The 21,919-nt window shown below is 38.7% G+C and overlaps 2 protein-coding genes across 3 annotated transcripts; one reads left to right on the forward strand and one right to left on the reverse strand.

Moving 5' to 3' along the window:
• The first annotated feature begins 657 nt into the window (after positions 1-657).
• Positions 658-14,540, forward strand: LOC144649522 (protein disulfide-isomerase TMX3-like). Of its 2 annotated transcripts, XM_078509033.1 has the most exons (18): positions 658-740; positions 810-858; positions 2,310-2,349; positions 3,171-3,288; positions 3,375-3,420; positions 4,115-4,195; positions 4,663-4,780; positions 5,526-5,603; positions 6,459-6,522; positions 7,685-7,792; positions 8,695-8,755; positions 9,337-9,390; positions 9,572-9,628; positions 10,110-10,251; positions 10,812-10,850; positions 10,965-10,994; positions 11,579-11,847; positions 12,455-14,540. In XM_078509033.1, exons 1-17 carry the CDS (start codon positions 674-676, stop codon positions 11,813-11,815), a joined length of 1,389 nt encoding a protein of 462 aa, XP_078365159.1. In that variant the 5' UTR covers positions 658-673; the 3' UTR covers positions 11,816-11,847; positions 12,455-14,540. The 2 variants fall into 2 exon arrangements, with proteins under 2 accessions (XP_078365159.1, XP_078365158.1); XM_078509032.1 differs by having other exon boundaries at positions 11,579-14,540.
• Positions 14,541-15,216: 676 nt separating this feature from the next.
• Positions 15,217-21,913, reverse strand: LOC144649535 (large ribosomal subunit protein eL13-like). Its single transcript, XM_078509048.1, has 4 exons — positions 21,845-21,913; positions 16,846-17,115; positions 16,125-16,298; positions 15,217-15,456 (listed from the first exon to the last, which is right to left on the reverse strand). The coding sequence occupies exons 2-4, from the start codon at positions 17,089-17,091 to the stop codon at positions 15,241-15,243; spliced, it is 636 nt and encodes a 211-aa protein (XP_078365174.1). The 5' UTR covers positions 17,092-17,115; positions 21,845-21,913; the 3' UTR covers positions 15,217-15,240.
• Between the last annotated feature and the right edge of the window lie 6 nt (positions 21,914-21,919).

The following is a 21,919-nucleotide window of genomic DNA, read 5'->3' on the forward strand; positions in this document are numbered from 1 at the left end:
AGTTTTAGTTTCGATTGAGAAGACATGTCAAAACTCGAGAGAGTGTTTCATCACATTCCTAAACACCTTGGATGTTTATTCAAATTTTTTTTTTTTTTTTAAAATTTTCAAACCTGATGATAATTTAGAAGTGATATCGGCCCTACATGTAAGAGCTACGAAGTCAAAGCTCTACAATGCTATAATTTGGACAAAACGATTGAGCTGTTCAGCAGTTGACGTTTTCTGCCTTTTTTTCTGCAATACCGTAGAATTCCGGTTATAAGCCCCCCGCTTATAAGCCCCCCCGGTTATAGGCCCATCATCCTGAAAACAAAAAAAATACATCCGGTTATAAGCCCCCCCCCCCGGATATAAGCCCCCCTCACCAGATGACAGTATGAATAGGCTAAATGTTGCTTTTTATGTGTTTTTACTTAAAAACGTATTTCCATCAACACTCCCGTGGCTCGTTTTGAAACGTTTTTTCATTCCGCTTATAAGCCCTCCCGGATATAAGCCCCTCCGCTTATAAGCCCACCCAAAACCCCTTACGAAGTTGTATAAGCCCAGGGCTTATAACCGGAATTCTACGGTATTCTTTATGCAGATGGAGGGTACCAGGCTATCTGCAGACTTCGGTCACTGACAACCGTGGAAAGACTGGGACTAGTTCAAAAGCCAGCTGTCAAAGATGGCGGCCGAGAAAAGAAGTTCAGGGTTTTTTCAGCGTATATTCTGTCTCTCCGTCCCTGCATTAGGTAAATAATGACATTTGTTTGCAATACATATAATGAGTGGCATGCTCTGATCTAGTTTACGTTTTTCAGCACTTTTGTTTTGTGGATGCAGCGCTTTCGTGAGGGAATTAGACGATAGGTGAGTTCATTGTGCAAGAAGCTGTTGTACTTTTTTACATTGTCGAAAATAAAACCTTAAAAATAATTTTATTGTAAGTATTGTTTTAGTATTATTGCTGATTTAAACATGTTTAAAAAGCCGAGGTGAAAAACTATTCATTTGTTCCGCATTGGTTGAATTCAGACGAGCGCTGCGTTCTCTATAAAGTTAGCAATAGTTCCTATAATTTCTAATAATTGTCAACATTTCTCTTTGTTTGTTTTATCCAAGTAAGCTTACAATTGTGTTGATCCCGTGTGAAAAATACAGAATAGAAAGTTATCAATGATTCAAGACCCATATTATAGAATCTCGATATTTAAAAATATTTGCGTGTAGTCGCTTTGAAGTTTTTATGTCATTTGTCTGTAAACTCGAGTGAAACTCAAATGGACAGTCTGAACAGCATCATAAGCTTAACTTCTGGTTAGTTTTTTATGGTTTTTGCTTTCATTCAGACAGTAGGTCGTCCCTATAAGGAACACTATCTAAAAGCATAGCTAGTAGAGCACTAACTTTGCTAAAACTAACTGTCGGAGCAACTACAGATGAGAATTCAGGGTACTTTGGTCCACCTCATTTACATGTTGGAAAGCTTTGTAGATAACGAGGAATTTTAACAGATTGGGTTTCATGATATTCTTATTCAATGACATACAAATAAGTGGCCGAGTATTCTAAAGTAACAAAAAGCCTTTTAGATCAGCATGTCAGAGAGTTAAGTACAGCTTGGGCTAGTGTTCAGAATATAAGCCTTGAAAGAAAGTTGAGTAGCCCTTCTGTCCATGCCTGGACCAGTTTATTTTTTTAGGGGTGGTGAATGGTCCTGCAAAAAAAAGCGTGTCTCGCAAAATTTTAGCCACATTTCAGGGGTTTCGTCATCACAAATTTTTCTTTGACGCCTTTTCAGAGTCTTAATTTCTTTTCCAAGGCTCAAAATTGGTCTCGGACTCGCTGAAAAGATATCAGTCTTGCCGTCACGCAGTCTCACATTTACTATTTGACATCCCTCATTTAGCAGACAGTGCGACTGATATTTGCAAGACAGTGAGACTGATATCTTTTCTGCGAGCCTGAGACTACCTTAGCCTTACAAAAGAAATTGAGAATGCAAGAAGACCTCCCATAAAATTCAAGATGACTAGACCCCTGAAATTTGGCTAAAATTCTGTGAGACATGTTTTTTTGAAGAATCATTCACCACCTCTCAGGTGGTTAAGCATTTTCTGCTCCCCTCTTGATCTTTGGAAGCACTATATCTTACCATCATGTGGTCACCTCACGATATGTTTACTTTGCCCTTGTGTATCACGCTTCACACTCTTCCCTACTAAACAGCCTGTTCTACATAATTATATGACCGTAATCTGGATTTCTTTCTTCTTGTGTTAAAATTTTCACAAGCCCCCTATTTCTTATCTTGATCTCAGGTTTGCAGAATTAAAGAATGATGGAAGTTGGCTAGTAGAGGTAGGGTAAACTTTTAAATTAGTGAAGTTGTCTGTAGTTTTCCTTTCTCAATAATTGGAGGGGTGACAGAAGTGGGTAAATAGAAATAAAATAAATGGGAAAATGCTGTGGCATATCCACTGAGTGGGTCTTAATCCACTTCCAGATTGAATTGAAATTTGAAATTGTTGGTTTTGTGGAGGGTGGAGGGATGAAAGCCCGAGAAGCTGGAGAGATACCTTTGGTACAAGGACGAGAACCATGAACAAATTCAACCCACACGTCATGATGCTGGGTCTGAGATTCAAACCCAGGCCACATTGATAGGATCTTGACAAGACAGTGCTCTCACCACTTGCTATCCCTGCTCCTCTTAAAACAAAAACACTTGAGGCAAGCTATGAAACTGTTAAAATTTTGTTTTTGTGTGAGTTTGCAAAAGTAAACAATCACATTATCCAATGCATTAGCACAATTTTTTGGATCTGTCCCACCTTTAAGAATCATTTTTCTTTTGGTGGTCAATTACCATTTCTTCTCTAATTTAACAATTGGCTCATGCTTTAGTGTGCACTATCAAGTTATGGATGCACGCTGGAAATTTGGAGAACACGAAAGAAGCTTCGTGAGTGCTCTCCAAACTTCTCAAGCGCACCGTAACTGGATAGTGCTAACATTGCCGGTACATCAAAACTGGTGCAAGAAAAAAAAAACTTTCTGGCAAAGCAATTTGCTCATGCTAATAACATGTACTATTACATGAACTGAATTTGATTGCTTGGCTCTGCTATCCATGTTATAAATATTTCTAACCACTTACTGTAGCTGTCTTGTTCATTCAGTTTTATGCACCATGGTGTGGTTACTGCAAGAAACTAGAGCCTATATGGTCAGAAGTAGCAAGAACTCTTCAAGGCTCCCCTATCACAGTTGCCAAATTAGATGCTACTAGATTTTCAGGTATGGAAACATTTAGATAGCACAATCAAAAATTGTCATCAAATAAATTCATGGTTTGATTCATAACTTTTGTTTGTAATTATCAGCAATAGCAAGAGAATTTGGTGTCAGAGGATATCCTTCAATTAAATTGTGAGTATAAATCGAAATCTAGTACCCTAAAAACTCATGTATAACAACCCTCCAAGTTTATTTTTTTTCCTTAGTGGCCATTTGGCCACCGACTGCTCAGGTTTGGTCGCCAGTGAAAAATTTTAGTCGCTAAATTTAAAAGCTTACGCTTTCAATCCTCCTTCTCAATTTTAGTTGCCAGGCTGGCGACTTTGGTTCCAATTTAGTCGCCAGCTCCAAAATTTTAGTCGCCATGGCGACTAAAACTTAACTTGGAGGGTTGTATAACTTGGGGTTGTATAACTTAACTTGGAGGGTTGTATAAGCCACACTCGTAGATAAGCCGCACAGGGTCCATGATTTCGATCCCAAAATTTCAGCCAAAAGGTGTGGCCTTTACACATTCAAGTTTTTACGGTACATTCAATTAATTAATTGTCTCCTCAGCTGAGTATAAGTAACCATATCCTGTTACAGTTAAATCCCAGTGTCCAGCTACCTGCTTAACATAGACTCCTTAACATGGTCACCAGGCAGTGGGTTTTGTCCATACCCTGGGGAGGGAGACTCCTCTAAAAAGCGACTGGGATACTTTTTAGAAAATTTCAATTAAACCCCTAAAGGAGACCAATAACGATACTTACTACTTACATTTTGGAAAAACATGTAATTAAATGAAGGAAGCTCCAATTTTTTTCTTTTTTTGTGATTGCAGCATTAAAGGAAAGCGTGTAATAACATTTGAAGGAGATCGTACAGTCCAGGATATTGTCCAGTTTGCAGAGAAAGCCAACAGGTACATGTTAACTGGTCAACACAGTGCTCATAGGTTCAAATTCTGTTGAACAAAAGCCCCCGGGGGGGGGGGGGGCTCCCATATGAGAGTGACGGGGATGCTCGTCGCTCGTAGGGGTATAAATTTCGGACTTTGGGTCTTGCTTAGTGTGTTGTGGGGAAAATGCAAGAAAATGACAATATTAGGGTACACACGAAGAAATATACCAATATAAGTTTTCTCAGATTGTATCTTTGGGCAAAATAGCTGAGCCACGCCCAGATTGTCTCTTTTAGGGGTTCTTTCAAAATTTCCGACGAGCATCCCCGTCCCTTTAATATGGGAGTCCCCCCCGGGCAGAAGCCCTTTATTATTTTTCATTTCCTTTCAATTGCTTAAATTGCAGTACAATTGCTGGGTCATATTTTTCTCGCTTTTTTGTTTGGTGGTATTGATTTGTTTTTCGAACATTAATATTTTTACTACAGGCCAGCAGTAACTGAGCTTCAGAATGCTGCACAAGTGGAAAGAGTTAGAAAAGAGAAAAGTGTCTGTTTCTTTTTAGTAACAAGCAGTGAGAATCCACAATTATCAGCGAAACTCAAGGTAAATATTGATCTGTGACATGAATATTAAATTACATTGTTCGCCAATTGACGTGCTTGGGGTAGGTACCCCTATAAGGTGGAGTCATGCCTGATTCAAGATCAAAAGGATGCACAAGTATCTATGGTACCCCTGAGAATGGCAACCATCAAGGCACTGTCACACTTAAAGAATCAGTGGAGATAATAGCGACCTTTAGATTGTGTATGAGTATGCGTTTTCAAACCAAATTGGTGTGCCTCATATAGTTACCTATTACACCAATCTTATCCCTAATGTTTATTTATGTGTTGGTCAGTGACGACGCCGAAGAGTTATAGTTCGGGGGATTTAAATGTCTCAAAATTCCAAAGTCATACTCATACTAGATCTCATACTCGTAGTCAAATCTAAAGGTCGCTTATAATATTGCTGACCACTGAGAATGGCTGTTGACAAGCATTGGCTTGAATCTAACTTAGCCACATATAATATTTATTATTCCATGATAATTTTTGTTTCAATCAAAATATACAGCAGCATGCAGTTATAAGAGAGAGCCACGGAAGGATGTATTTTTTTTGAGATTTGTGGGGCTGTTTTTTTATTGAGAGCCCAAGGGGGGGAGGGATGGTTGTGCTTACTTTCACAAAGGCTCATTATCGGAATTTAACAGCCATTATTTGGAGAGTAGGAGTGCTAAAGAAAGTATTATTGAAGCAAAGAAGTGTTTATGAGTCTTAAATTACAAAAATTCTTTTTTTAGGATATTTATTTAAACGTTGCTGAAGACAGAGTCATTCAGAGCTACTTTTATCAAATTGATCAGGGAGCATTACCTAAGGTGAGGTTTATCATAAAATCAAGGAAATGATTCATTGCATTTTAACATGATCTTACAAGCAAACTACATACAGCATCAGCTGAATGGTTGTATTGTGCTGATGGTGAATAAATGCACTGAACATTACTACATCTGTAAAATGAGTCCCACCCTCTTTCAAGGACCCTCTTTTTTCTAGTAATCTCTCTTAGTCTGTTTGAGGTTCATGTAGAATTAATAAGCACCCAGAAAATATAATAAATAATTTTTTAACAGAAATAACTTTTGTTGTTGATACGATTATTTGATTGGACCTTGTGTTGTACAATTCAGGAAGTAAGATTCATGCTCGTAATTTTATAATGACTCACTCAGATACACCATGAATTGTAAACTCCACTTAGTCTAATTAACAGTTATTCACCGAAGTGGAGGTGAATAGTTAAAATTATCTGGTGGGTTTTTGGGGTTTTTTTGGGGGGTGGTGGATATTTACCGAGCCGCGAAGCGCCAAGGTAAATATCCACCACATTCACCGACACCGAGATGAATAATTGTTTTAGTATATACCACATAAGTTGAATAACTAGCGGACCAAAACATCACTTTTGATAAAAAAAGCGATGTGCGAAGGCAGTTTGTTTTTCTTTAGCTGCTCGGAGGTGAATAGTACTTTGCTAATCACCTCTGAGTTAACCAACCAGCGCGCACAAAAAGCACTATTCACTTGTTTGGTATATAATTACCATTACCAAATACTATACAGTTATGCAAGTCTTGGCCTTGAGAAGTTTCAGTGTGCGATAATAATTTACTCCGTAGCATACCGGTAGTCTAAGTCAGAGTAAGCCTTATAATTTTTCTGTTTATTTAAAGGATGTTCAAGTAAAAACACCAACCATTGTAGTTTCAAAAGATGATTCCATTTTCCCATTTCAAGGTATGTGGCAGTCTGTATTTTCATTTTGTTTTTAGGTTCATAGCATTTTTGGTGTTATTTGTAATGTCACTTTAAGGTTAGGAAATTATGAAATAAATTACAAGCCACAATATAGCTCTGCTTGTATCAGAGTGCATTGCATTGAAATAGCTTTAAATGCATTAAAATTACTTGAAGCACAATATTTGGTTAGCCCACTGGCCCACTAGTTCATGCATTGGACTCCAGATCTAGCAGTTGCATTGACCAGAGTCATTAAGTGTTCATAGGCAAGATGCTATATATTAGCCTGCCTCATTCCACCTAGGAGTACCCGCATTTGTTAGCTAAACCAACCCTACATAATTAATATTTAGGGTTAGCAAGGTCTACTATACTCCCGGGGGGGGGGGGGTATCAAAAAGTTTTGTACGGGGAGGCTCCGCCCAGAGATCCAACCCCTTACCTTTTTACATACCATTTTGATAGAAAAGATACCCCTTTTGTATACCTTTTATTGCAAAGAGGCACCCCTTTCATATACCTACACGACATCACATTTACCTAAACGTGAAGTTTTCTTGTCATTTTTATGTAGCGCTTAATAAATTAAGACAATATAGCCAAAAGTTGCTTCTGCTCGAAGTATTTAATGTAAAGGCCTTTAAAAATATCATTATGGCAGATTTCCCTATCCTTTCATATACCTAAACTTGTGAAATCCCTACCCTTTTATATACACCTCACCGTATAGGCCATTATAGGTACCCCCCCCCCCCCCCCGGGACTATACTCTGGCAGTCTGGCATATTAAGCCAATTTTGAGCATCGGTCTGCAGGCATACTCTTTCTTATTATCTGGTGGTCTATGGTCATGAAACTAATGACGGTCTTGGCCTTTAGGAGAAAATAAATTAAAGAAATTTGCGATCTAGGAAGAAAAAAATATGGTGGTCTGCGGACTGAACGACCCACTATAATAAGACCCTTGTCAGCTGCAATGGACCAGTATCGCATTATTCAAAGAGGGGGGAGGGGATGGGTCACAGTAGTTCTACTTACCCCATGATTGTAATGAAAACTGGTATAAGCTGCCGCAGCAGTCAGTGATCAATGAGCCTTTTTTACTCGAGTGCAGACTTTGTTTATTATTATTGATTTTCTGTTGTTTTTTTCTGTTAAGTTCCAGAGGATGTTAGTGAACAGAGTGTATCTGAATGGGTAAATAGTGAAAGATTTGAAGCATTTGTTCATGTCACAAGGTCCAATTTTCATGATATCTCTGAAACTGGTAAGTTAAGTAGCTAAATTATGTCAGATTTATTAGTAAGTCAATGTCTTCTAGTAAAAAAATAATCCAAATGGATTCAAATTTCAAGAACAAATTAATGAATGTTTTAGATTCAATGGCGTTTTAGAATAACTTGGTGAAGCTATAAGTTTTGTGTTATTAATACTAATAGAACATGAGAGTTAATCAGTACTTACCGGTAATACATAATATATTACAACATTTTTTTACTTGAAATTCCCAATAATTTGTGGGAAACTATTAATTTTAAAACACCTACCTTTACATACTTTATTATACATTAGAATTACTTTGAAACATGTGATTGGTTGAGAGCATTCAGTCAATATTCAGTAGCATGTGAACTTGACATGATAACCCAATATCGGCAGCAGATATTGGGTTATCATGTCAAGTTCAAAGTCTGCCTAGTTTCCAAGCCCTTCGTCCGTGTAGTGCTGTCAAACTTTTGAAAAGTATGACTGAGCAATTTGCCTCCGTTTCCAATCCAGAGTAAAGATTCTAAAAACACCAAGAGAACAACAAATTCTGAATGATTATTTAAGGGAGAAGAACCTGGAGGAACCACAAGATAAAACCCCTTTGGCCAATGTTCTGACAAAGTTTTAAGCCGGCGCTAGAAAAAGTGATGGCAAATTGTTTGAAAACGTATGATAATAATAAAACAGTTATTGAATTCGGTTTTCGCATGATAACTTGAATTATCAAAACTTCGTGTCTGTGTTATCCTCAGCTTCGGCAGATAACACAGACCTTGGTTTTGATAATTCATGATATCATGCTCAACCTCATCCAATAATTGCTTAATTACCTTGTACGGTACTTACTTATTTCCTATTTAGAAGTCTCATTTTAATATTGCCTGGTGATTTCTTTGCAAGGTAAAGTCATGTTACTTGTTGTATTTGCTGAGCAGAAAAGCAAAAAGAAAATCAATGAAAGGTATATGACTACTTTCTTTATTATCTGCCATGTTTACGATTGGTGAGCTGTCACATTGCATCTTTTTTGTGATCTTTAACATCTCAAAGGTAGTAAGTAGCTATATTTTTGGTAAACAACACCTTTCAACTCACACCTCCAGTGGAATTGGAATCCAGAATAAATTCGTTTTTTTCTGAAATCTGCTGTGTTTACGATTTGTTCTAGTAAACTCATCGTCTTAAATCACGGCTTCACAGCTTATAACAATCTTTGTTTTCACAGCTTTCGACCTGCATGTTTTACAACTAGGAACACAGCAAACAGCTGCGATATTCACATGTCACTACAGGGTACCCACACCTTTCACAAGTCAAGAATCTTTGGTTTCTTACACAGTCTACCCCTGGGTGTATAGTGCGCTGTAACATGATTGGTTAACTTTCACATCACACTTTTTTTGTGTTCTTCTACCTCTCATCATGTTGTTTCATTGAAAAGATTAACCCTAGAAATATGGTTTATTGCAGCTTAAAATTTCAGCTGTTAAATGCGACGTTAAACAACTATTATTTTGACTAACGTTGTCTTCCAATTGTTAGGGTTAGCAAAGTTGTTAAAAGTGTGGCAGTAAATGAAAGGGAAAGGTTTCACAGGCAAGTACAAAGTTGTGCTGTCATAACTAACAGTGTAAATCTTCAGTTGAAAGTTTAGCAAATGCACTGGGTCGGGATTCAGCAACATCATCTTTATTGCATTGCAAGCTGTAGTAAAGTCTAAACATTGATATTTTAAATTTCTAATTTTTACAGAAGTGTTATTTAAAACCTATTTCAGGTACTTCCAATTTGGTTGGATGCTGGGAGATACCATAGCAACAAATATAATGATGAGGTAACACATTTTAAATTAGCAGCTTCCATTCAGTTAGAACTCACATCACACCAAAAGTACCAAGGCTCTGGCTGATGACACAAACTGGGCCTTGACAATTTGGCTATCATCATTCAAAAGCTGACTTAAAATTACTAAAAATGGCGTAGTTAAAAACTATTAACAGAAGTGGAGGTCTCTCAAACCAATTTTCATTCCCCTTGGATCCAGGCTGTTCTGTCCTCTGCAACCAATTAGCTGCTGCTGCTTATGTTCTTAAACCATCCTCTTTCAGCTCCCTTTCGACAGTCCTCCTATCCCTTGGATAGTATGCCTGTGATTAATTACTTAAACCCTAAAAAATAAAAAATAAAAATGAAAAAAAAAATAAAAAAAAAAACTTAAACCCCCGATTTCATGAACCTCCTGATTTCTCGATACAATTTTCCTTTCCCCTGGAGGTTCGAGAAATCAATGATACAGAGATTTTCTTCACTTCCAGCTCACTCACAGCACCATTTCTGATGGCATACAACACTACAAATCATGTGTATTACTTGAAGCAGTACTCGGAGATTAAAGAGGAGCTTACAGAACAACAGCTCACATCTTTCCTTCAGGATGTGTTGGAAGGTCGAGCAAAGGTAACAGTTAGCTGAGAAAAAAGATGAAAAACAATGGAAACTCTGCCGCAAAGAAACTTACAAAAGCAATAAGAGTTGTGTGGTAGACTTTATAACTTTTACAAAGATGCCAGGGCTGTGAATCTACAGCACAAAAAATGATTTTGCTGCAAAGCACTCTACTCAAGAAACTGTTTAATACAGCTACAGGCACTACATTTACATATTGTTATGATCAGCATCCATAATAGCGAAGCGCACAAGATCTAAAAATAGAATGCAAATGAATATAACCCCCAAAAGGCTCAGAGAACATCAGCGTGTTCTGAGAGAAATAGAAGAAAACTAGGCGAAGTTTTCGTTTTATGAAAGCGTCTTAGGAACACTGACTGTTTTAGAAAGTGTTTTAGGAAAATCGTCCGCCATTTCGGTTTGTTTGTCTGAGTCTTGTCTGAGTCGTGATGTCACTCGCATGCTTCGCTTTTTACAGGCCTCGCTGTTTTACATGACAGGGAGTTTACTGGCAGAACTGAATGGTAGACATCTTTAGAATGTTTTTTATTTCTTTTTTAATCTTTTAGGGATACGGCGGAGACTCGTACTTCCAAAGACTTTACAGGGTAAGCCATGGTTCATATAATTATTTGTCGTAAATCTTGAAATGTTGATCCTCCTTTATTGTGTATCTTTTGGTAATATTAACTGTTTTTGTCTGTTGCTTTCTTTTGTTGCAGGGAATTTGGGAACTTTTGAAATCAATTTATGTAAGTCAATTTATATTTTCCGAAATAATTTAAATGATCACGTTATTTTGTTTTCTCGCTCATTACAATACTGATTTACCTTAAAGTTATAAATTAGTATCAACCTACATCCCCAATATCGGCCAATATCAATTAATAACTTAGTGGATTTCTGACTTACAGAACGTGCAAAGTTGGTTATTACATAGGAAAATCCTCTATTCTTTTATCCAATCGCTTCCCAATAACAAACCCTGCAGTAGTACAAAGGGAAGTACTTGTATCTCAGGGTAAAGCTAAAGTAAGTAGTATTTCCCTTGACTACACAATATGTAGTTTGTGGAAGCTTCTGGAATGCTCTTTGCCACAGCTTAGAACCTCTGAGGGGGGGGGGGGGGGGATCAACTAGCCTGTGTAGCAGGCGCCGTAGTTTGGAGCATGCGTATGGGAAACGTGAAAAGGCACGAGGGGGCCACGCGAGGAAAAAAATTGATTTTTCTTTGCATGGCCTTGCGATTGCAAACGCGCTAAAATAACTACACAAGCTAGGGATCAACAAGATCTGCTTTCTGATGGCCATTAATGACTCTTTTTCTTATGCACAGGATATCTGGACCACTCAGCCCATTGCTGCTTTGCTCATGTTTGGCTTTCCCCTACTTGTGTTTACATTTATAATTTATATGCTGTGTATTGCTGACCCTGGCCCTGAGGAGGAAGATTTGGATGACATTGGTGATGAAGGAGTTGAGGATATGGAAGATGATGGTGACTATGAAGAAAGAGAACTGAGAGAAGTTGAGGAGGAAGTTGATCCCAGTTCAAAACCAAAGACAGATTGACGTTAAAGCTGGCTTTGATCTGCTTATTTTAGGTTAAAAAATGTTCCAAGTCCCAGTTCAGATATTGTGCTAAAATCGACAACAAGAATAGATTTTGATGGTACTTCAAGCAATTTCTGGTACTTCAAGTCATTTACCAACTGCAATTAGGCATTTCATAGGGGAATCACAATAACAATCCACTTTTTTTGAGAAACACACAAAAACATTTTCTTAATACACATACATTCATTAGGCCTGACCACACCAAGGACATATCCCCCACCTCAGATGTCATGTACATAAATTATGCTGAATAGTCTGTAAAATTACACTCGTATCGGTGTATGAAAGCCTGATTCCCTCTATGGCGCGCGCCTGCAGGGAATCATGGTAGTGGTTTTCCTCACTGCAAAGGCTCGTGCAACCTCACGCATGGTTTGATGAAAAGAGTTACCATGATTCCCTGCAGGCGCACACCATAGAGGGAATCAGGAATTGGCACACCTTGGCAGCAGTTGTGTAGTATGGCAGTGCTTTTCAAACTTTTCTCATGTCTAGAAATTTATGTGTGAAAATGTTTTATTTGAGACACGGAAAGGATTTTGCTCTAAATTGTACAACAATCTTTACTTGGTACTCTTATTGAAATTTTTCTAGAATGACCCTTTACAGTGAGAGGTTCAGAGGTTCGCCGCAGAAGTACAACAGCTCAACTCGGGCTCTATTAAAGAAACTTAATGTATTTATATACATGGAGAAGTGTTGGTGTTTCAATGTGCACGATACATCTACTGGTCTAGCCTGTTCCAGGCGTTGAGTAACTGAACGCCTGGAACAGGCTACTACTGGTCTAAAAGAACTCTACCCCAGTTTGTATATACAATATTGTAGCCACATTAGTGTTCAGAACCCAGGGGGGGGGGGGTGGGGGGTACTCCGGCTTGTAAATGACGGGGATGATCGAATGGAGGCAAAACTCAGGACCCCAAAAAAATCCATAAGTCTTCCGACATTACCCAAAAAAATCCCTGGACCAAAAATAACCCCCCCAAAAAATTCCTTGTCAAATTACCCCAAAATTGCCAGGAGGGGCAATGACATAACACAAAGAACGCTCTTTTTGTTTATTCATCATATCATAAAAACGTCAAGGCCGCGCCAAGCCCGGGGTGGGCACTTGACCTAAGTTTAGGTATAGGGGTGCCGCTGGGGGTTTGAAACCCTGACCCTGTTTAGGACAATAAAAACTTAAAATACCTACCCTGTGTAGGACAACACCCCCTATTTTAAGACCCTATTTAGGACAAAGGACAGCATCAACAATCATTTATGCTTTATTGTGATTACGTCCAGTACGCAATGTTTGACGCATTGAAATGCGAAAACACCGATCCCACCAAATAAAATAATGCTTTTTATTGAAGCGAAAGCGAAAACAATGTAAATACATGGACGACAGTCTTGCATCCATACCCTGTCTAGGACAGCTTCAGACCCTGTTTAGGACAGAGGAGCTTGAAATTATATACCCTTTTCAGGACCGGAGGAGTCAAAAACCATACCCTATCCAGCGGCACGTCCCCGTATAGGCCATATAGGGGAGTGCCCCCCCCCCCCCCCCCCGGGTGCCAAGCCACTTAAGTTCGTTTTTAATACCCAAAAAAATCCCCTATCTAAATCAAGTCACCCAAAGAAATACTTGCCAAATTTTCCAACCCAAAAAAATCCCGGAATCGAAAATTTCAAACCCAAAAAAATCCTTCGATCATCCCCGTCATTAACAAGCTGGAGTACACCCCCTGGGGTTCAGAAGAGGCAGGAGGAATAAGTTTTTAGATTTATTTATCTAGTGTCATAGGTCTGCAATACATATATAGTAGATGATCTAGCATCAGGGTGTAGTTAACAAAACACTAAGTCTTTATTTTCATGTGAAATTTTAGCCAGATTTAAGGTCTCTTTCAGCCGGTGAAATGTAGCTGGCAGCCTGCCCTTAGCGACAACCCTGCATCATACTTCCACAACTAGTGCACACAGAGTAAAAGACTGAAACCTATCACAGCACCCTTGACAATTTCAGTAGTTGTTTGTCAAATGAAACCTGAATTGATTATTAGGGTAACAGGAAAGTTATTGACTTGTAGGGGACACAGGGCACAGAGGAGTCAAGTTTTTCCATAATTCAAAATCTCTACCATGCAAAACGACCTTCAAAGCGATCGTGTAAGCGTACGTGATACAGCGCCGTCATGCGATACTTGTTTACAGATTGTCTGATGATATCGTATTCGTACCCTCATGCGACATCCGCAGACAGCAATGTTTTCGCTTTCCGAAAAAAACCCCTTCAGGCGACGATATTTTCACCCCAGGCGACCATTGTCAGAATAGGATCCTGCCAGACAATGCGGACACACTTGACTCCTCTGTGCCCTGTGTAGGGGATGCACTTTCTAAACTAGATTTTTGTATAGGATTTTGTTAATTTTTGAAAGTTTTTGTTCCTTTTCACCTCAACACGCTGAAACAGTTGATCAGGACAGAACTAAACCTCTGTAGTCAATAGTTGTTTTTCTACATTTTAATGTTCCAGACAATCTTTCGCTGTTGTTTACCAAGTCACTGTTAAGTTTTAGAATTGTAAAAACTTACAGCTGGCCCAGAGACAGGGTCAAACGTAATTATTTATGTAGTGCTGTAACATGGTGATGCATAAAATAAAACTTACATATCTTCATTGAGACTTAATTTTTCATTTATTATTTTCCAGGAAATGCTTGCCCATCCCTATATACGTAGGTTAAGGGATCCTAATATATAGACAGGGAGTCCTATCTGCTACCCCTCGCTTATATAGTTGGGGCAGGGGGTGTTGACTGCTACCTGCCACCTGTATAGATGGGATTGGGGTGACTTCGACCCACCACCTACCGGTATGTAGATGGGCCAGGGCAGTGTTGACTGTTACACAGGCTTTTAGCCAGGTGGGAGTCTAGAAGTCCTATGGACGGCCACTTTTCAGATGAAATTAATATGAATAACTGTATTGAGTTTTTTTAAGCAAATTTGGAAATATTTGGGTACCTTTGCACGCTCCTCAGGCCCTCCTATGGGGGCAAAGTCAGTAAATTTTGGACTCCCACTTTTTAAATCCTGGCTAAAAGCCTGCTGTTACACGCCACGTATAAAGATGGGGAAGGGAAGTACCTTACTGATACTTTTCTTTGCACAAAATTTTATTACATACATTAGAACATTAGAGATGCGTTTTTGCAGATCTTTATAATGGCAGAAATCACAAAAACTAAGTCCCACTAAAATAAGTAACAAGGTAGATGCCAACCAGATTGAGGGAGGGGACTAAATCAAATCAGGACAGCAGTTAGAAATTTTGAATAAAAACACAGATTTGCAACAAATGAATTTCAACATTTATTCACAGATTACTTTTTCTTAAGAGCATCTTGCTCAGCCTTCTCTTTGGCTCTCTTCTCTCGGATGCCAATCAACCTGGCATTAGCACGGGCGATACGCATGCTACGGAATACACTAGTATTCTTTTCCTCATCTGTGATCTTGCGAGCCTTGATGGGCAGACGTGACTGTTGGATGGGCATAACAGCACCCTGGAGTTGTACAGCATTGGCCAGCTCAGCAGACTGAAATTTGGGACAAACAGAGTGAACACTCAGACGAATATTCTCATCTTCACAAAATTAAATCTAAATCCTGAAATCTATGTTGCCACTGTTTCACGTTATTATTACATTTCTTGATTGGCCTGTTGTAATAGGCCATTTTTCTGTTTTGAAAACCAGTCCCTGTGCAAAACTTCTCATATAAAAATAAGTTTCTTTTGCTTGAAAATGAATGTTCAAGTAAAAGAAATTTTCATATGAATGGTTTCGCAAAAAGACCCGTTTTAACACTAAGGCGAAAAGACAACTTGGAAATGGTCTGTTGCCTTGGTTTCGGTTTTATGACACTCAAATAAAAGTTGCTGGGAAATGGTCAGGAAGCCCAGCCAAGTTCTTTGTTGTATGTTTTTGTTCACTATTTTGGGGGTTGACCCTGCACAAAACCTGACTAAACACAATAGGTAGTTAGGCATGTTCATGCAACTAGCCAATAGAAACATTATGATTACGTAATTCATGCACAGTGTATGGCGCAAAAAAAAAAGACGTGCAGGGTTGTGGACCTTCCAACATAAATCTTGGCCTCCTTGTATGCTCCTTTGTTATTTGACGGGCTTCCTAACCATTTCCCTCTATTAACTATAATGACAGCATGCAAAAAAAAGGACTGGTATTTCTTTTTACATTACCTCACTGTCTCCCTGCTTGGGCTTGCTTGCCTTCCTTGGGAAGACAATCAACTTGCTCTTGTACTCCTTCAGTCTTTGAACATTAGCCTGAAGGGATTCTGCTGACCTGTTTTTTCTCCTGTGGTCAACAGAAATTCCAATGGTTGGGGCAACTTTTCGTGAGATGCCTGCGGCCTGAAATAAGAATAATTAAAACATTTAAGTATTAACCTTTTTAGTCACAAGGAATTTTAAATCTTTTCATTTTGGTCAAGATGCTTCAAGGTAAAATGATTCCATTCTTGTTTATTTAATGGCAATATAATGCAAGTAATGGTAAGGCATTGCTCTGCCAAAGTTTGCAAATGCAAGACCAATATTTTAAATGCCCTAACAAACATAAGGTCAGTGACTTTGCAGCCTACACTTGTTTTAAAAAAGATACATGAAACTTTTTAAAGGCACATGTACATTTATATTTTACAGTAGAATCCCGATTTCTTGAACCTCCAGGAGAAAAAAATTGCTTTGAGAATTGGGAGGTTCGAGAAAACAGGGATAAAATTACAGAGAAGTACTATCCAAGGAAAACGAAATTGGTTTGAGAAATCGGGAGTTTCAAGAAACCAAGGGTTTGAAAAATCGGGATTCTACTGCAATTACAACTTCAGGCAGCTCAATCCTCTAAGTGAGAAGTCAAATAATGCTTTGTTTGCCAGTTAAGCACCATGCAAAAACCAACCTTCAGTTCCTCTAATGTAAAGCCTCGTCCAGCCCTGATCTTGGTGTTGTATTTAAAAGTAGGACAGCGTACAATTGGTCGAAGAGCACCGGCAACTGGTCGGGGTGCAACCTGCAGAGCCCTCTTAGTGCGAGCAACACGCCTGCGCTTCTTACGACCAGGCTGATCAAACCATGTCCTCACATAGTTCTGCCACTGCTTGTGGAAGTGGTTGTTATGTATCATGTTGTTGTGTTTGGGAGCCATGGTGGAGTGGCTGCGGCTTTAAACCTACAAGTACCAGCAGCACAGAGCAAAAAGTTATTATGTGAAACATATATATACAGATTAGGTAAATACTAGTTATGCAACGCTTTCGAGTGGTATACTATGGAATATCCCACGAGTCACTTGTATTTTCTCGGTATACACACGAGCCTTTAGGCGAGTGTGTATGCCAAGAAAATGCAAGTGACAAGTGGGATATTCCATAGTATACCACGAGAAAGTGTTGTGTAACTATTTTATACCATGCCATAGAAAATACGCTTACTAAAATTCGTCGAGAATACAGTCGCAGCGCACTATGGGAAGGTTGGGTTGAATACCGTCGAATATACAACGGCTTTCCTGTATTCTGATTGGCTGTATTTTCTATGGCATGGTATAAAGTGCAATAGATACTGTATTTATTCGGTTATAAGGCGCACGGTTTTTTCAAGGAAAATCTGTTTTTCTGTGGAAAGTTTATGCCAAAATTGGGGTGCGTCTTATAGCCGAGTATTTTCGCCCAACAAAATCTTAGGCTGCATTCATTATGTATGCTACAGGGGGGGGCAGAGGATTTTTTTTTTCAGCAGCTCATTTTTTTATATCCCCCCCAAGGTCTATAGAAATTTTCATAATCCCCCTAAGCAATCAGCCGAAAAAAGAATACCCCCCCCCCTCCTCCCTCTCAAGAAATATCAAAATAAATATCTGTATAATAGTACACTACATATGTTTGAAATTTCAAGATATGTACATGTTTAATAAGAACATTGAGAGAGCTTGGACTGTTTATGTAATGCCTATACCAGCCAGTAAGTAGCGCGAATTAGGTATAGATAGCCTGCCAGCTCGTGTACGAGTACTACCAGAAGTATTGACAGGAACCTGGATTTAACTGTCACTCTCGTTGACAAAAGCAACAACCTCATCATCATCATCACTCTCACTATCACACTTATACACGGATTCATCTCCGCTGTTGCCATCCTTTTCACCCTCGTTTTCAGCATCACTCCTCTCAAGTGCGACATGTGCCATTATTCTCCTTATCTTATCATTTTTCTGAGGTTGCATTAAATGGTTCCATTTTAGATGTTTTACTTTCTATACTGTATCGAAACATTACATCTACAGGCTAGGCACACTACTTAAAAAACTTCAAAATAGGTACTATAGTCTCTCAGAATACCGTATTTATTCCATTAAGCGCCCTGAAATTTTTGGACCTTGAGAGTGGGCGTTCATTGCTTCATTCGAGGTCGGCGCTTATTCGAGGCTGGGCGCTTATAAAATTTTCACTATTTTTCAGTAAATAGTAAGTTTATTTTGCAATGAAACAACAAATAACAACAAAATTTGAAGATGTACCAAAGCAGAATTATAAGTGTTCGTTGAACGTTCCTGTAAAATACTAAGAAAACAAGGGAAACTCTTTTTAAGTTAGTAGTACTTTGTCAATTTCAATCTCATTGGGTACATACATGTACCACCTATCCTTTTTTAGGGGGGAGGAGGTGGGCGCTTATTAACTTTTTCTGCCTTCAGGGTGGGCGCTTATTCCAGGTGGGCGCTTATTCGAGGTTAGGCGCTTAATCGAATAAATACGGTAATAGAGGTACCCTTGTTGCCTAAAATCCTTGAAAGAAGCTGCTGTACTTATCATTTCTTTTTTCACTTTTTACAACTATTACAAAAGCTAGACAGAATCTTACAAAAAATAAGCATCCCCCCAGGAGATATTAAACAATTTTCATATCCCCCCTTTTTTTGCTCTAAAAATTTGAGAACCCCCCTAAAATCCTCTGCCCCCCCTGTAGGATACATAATGAATGCAGCCTTATGACCACCATTGTACCGGAACTTACAAATAAAACAAGAAAAATGAAAACACTTAATGTTGGTCACTGACTTTTAGAACAAGAAAACAGATATAAGAAACAGCAAGTTTCAATGTAAAGTTTATTGTCAAGTATAAACAAGTTTTAGCAACGCGTGTCTATGCCAGTATTTTGTTGAAACAGACAAAGAAAATCAAGCATACTCATTTGAAACAAACCTTTCTAAGCCTGGAATGTTGGAAATGATTTTAGAAGACAGGGAAAACACCAAAAAAGCTTGAGAATCATTCAAAACCACTCGATAAACAAATACGAAGCGATACGAAGCATGCTTGGGAACCAAGCTACAAACTCGGTGGTTACTGGAAACTTAGCAGGTTACTAAGCAGCTAAATTCGAAGCATGAACGATGGAAATATGTTTTGCTCAAGTGGATTTACGTCTTTTTCAGCAAGAAATGTTACCTTTTCACTGGAAGATTGTGCCAAGGAGTATGAACAACATTCAATCATTCAAATTCTGTAAGAAGAACTGTCCTTAAATTGATAACCGAATCTTTCAACTCTACAACTCATGGTGCGTCTTATAACCGAGTGTTTTTGGAAAATTTTCAGTTTGGAAACTTGGCATGACAAAGTTGCCAAGTTTGGGGTGCGTCTTATAACCGAGTGCGCCTTATAACAGAATAAATACGGTACGTCTCTAAGGGCCTCTTTACATGAGAGCTGAGATGAGTTTCATCCCGGAATAAAAAAAAAAATTCATTTTACATGAGTGTGTTTATCCTGGGATGCCGGGACATAGTGCTTACATTACATTACATTTCATCCTGGAAGACTATTTACATGGCATTTTTAGTCACGTTATATCCCGGTGCTCAGGACAGGGATGAAATCATCCCGGGACAAAATCATGTAGACAGCAACAAGAAAATGACCAGACACCGAGATGAATTCATCCCAGGACGAAAACTCTCATGTAAAGAGGCCTAAGGGCCCATGGTTCTAATCACATTTGATTATGAATCTGCATTATTTGGCTGATAAGTCAGGGTCCGAAATTAAATTTTTTACATCGGCGCCACCTGGCGACCGGACCGAAAGTTTTAGTCGCCAGATGGCAACTTCTGGTCGCCAATGTTTTTCGATTGACTTTCCTTTTACACTTAAAAGACGAAACACTTGTTCTTCTTGTGTATTTTTGGCCATTCATATGCTCAAAAACAGCTTACTTATACCACAAAACAACGATGACAATCACTCAAAGAAATGCTGTACCCGCCTATAAGTAGAGTCTTAAAAAGTCTTCTTTATCGAATGTTAACTCTCTAACATTTAAACGGAAAATACTTTACAGTCTTACCCAAACATTCCGCTCTTTAATAATATAAAAAAACATCATTTCCACCAACTTTCTGACATATTTCGACAGGTAGTTTTTCATTCAACACAGTGACAACAAGAACGTGTTGCGTTCGTGGAACGTCGTAGCTTAGTAGCCTGGCATGTAATTGGAAATATCTAAATCTTCCACAAAGTTTTTTGCATCTGTAGCCTTACCAGTTTCAAGTAAATGACGGAAATATTTCAGCGTGTCCGCGGACATGACATCGCCAGAATGAATATTCATTGCATGGACCATTGCATGCGAAAGAAAGCACATGTCTGGGCGCGCCCGCAATAGTGTCATGGGGAAAACTGCTGAGGAAAACAACATGGCGGCTTGCAATGTTCGAATCGTGTTGATCGCAGCTGTTGGCTGAGCTGTTGGGGAGTTTATACATTATGTAGCGAGAAATTTACTTCAGTGTTATCTCAAGGACATCACTAAGATAAAAAGTGAGTCAATAAATTGTTAAAAAACGGCTCCGAATTTTATTTTTAATCAATTTCTCTGAATACTCTTACAAAGCAACTTAGTCGCCAGTGGGCGATCAGTTGTGAAATTCTGGTCGCCAGCTCTCAATATTTAGTCGCATTGGCGACCAGGAAGGCGCAATTTCGGACCCTGTAAGTAAATATCGCCATTGCTTGTGCATGAACATTTCACTCCAGGGTTCAAATTGTAGGTCAAAATGCTTTTGCCAGCCAACAAAAATCTCTTCTCTATGGCTCACGCATACTAAAAAGTTGTATAATTTTGAACAAATAAAAATTTTGACCCAAAATACATCAAGTGCAGAATACCCCAGTTGTGGGTCACCTAATTTGCTTGCATCTGGATTATATAGAACATAACAAGATGTAAACAACAGGGACAATTCTTGCTCAGTCAAATGCACACATTGTGGAATAGTCTGCACTTTAGCCATCCCAAAGGCTCACTCCCTTCAATGCTTTGAGATGGTTACAATAATGTACAAGTTTACATACATAAACACGTGAGCACACGAGTACTCTGCGTACTACAGAAAGCGCGATGTTGTCAAACTATGGTGATTTTTGGAAATAATATAAAACGTGGTAATTCATAACAAGAAAAATAACCACCAAGATGCTTTGCAAATTTCTGTTTCTGTACATAAAGCTGCAATTCAACATGGCTCCCATGTTAGACCTTACATAGTACGGCCAACAAAACACGAATAACTCAAAGACAACAGTGATTAGCAAAAACATCGACTTCATTCATAAACGTGGAAGGTGAACGTTTCAAAATGGCGATAAAATTAATTTCCAATGGCTTTAGCTAAAAAGAGCAGCTTTAGACATCTTCCTTTTTTCAACAAAAAATAATAAATGCCATAGTATCGTCTAAGGGTAAAGGGTGCTTAAAACTATACTACCAAAGTATTTTAATAAAATAAGTCACTGGTTCAACGAACAATTTATCAAAATACCAAAGTAGCTCAATAATTTCGGATGGAATAAAACGATGCCTGAGAAATCGACGGATTGTTTCTCAACACTGACCTTACAACCAAAACTTCACCACAACGCAAGGAAAGAGGACGAGAAGAGGAAGAACCAGGTGCATTGTGGGATATC

The sequence above is a fragment of the Oculina patagonica genome, chromosome 4, assembly GCF_052425735.1.
Source record: "Oculina patagonica isolate OP01 chromosome 4, crgOcupat, whole genome shotgun sequence".
Classification (NCBI taxonomy): domain Eukaryota; kingdom Metazoa; phylum Cnidaria; class Anthozoa; order Scleractinia; family Oculinidae; genus Oculina; species Oculina patagonica.

Coding starts and splice junctions, on each gene's coding strand:
- LOC144649522 (XM_078509032.1), top strand. CDS start 674: ATGGCGGCCGAGAAAAGAAGTTCAGGGTTTTTTCAGCGTATATTCTGT. Junction 741..809: donor TCTCTCCGTCCCTGCATTAG/GTAAATAATGAC, acceptor TACGTTTTTCAG/CACTTTTGTTTTGTGGATGC. Junction 6,523..7,684: donor TTCCATTTTCCCATTTCAAG/GTATGTGGCAGT, acceptor TTTTCTGTTAAG/TTCCAGAGGATGTTAGTGAA.
- LOC144649535 (XM_078509048.1), bottom strand. CDS start 17,091: ATGGCTCCCAAACACAACAACATGATACATAACAACCACTTCCACAAG. Junction 16,299..16,845: donor TTACATTAGAGGAACTGAAG/GTTGGTTTTTGC, acceptor TTCTTATTTCAG/GCCGCAGGCATCTCACGAAA. Junction 15,457..16,124: donor CCAAGCAGGGAGACAGTGAG/GTAATGTAAAAA, acceptor CCCAAATTTCAG/TCTGCTGAGCTGGCCAATGC.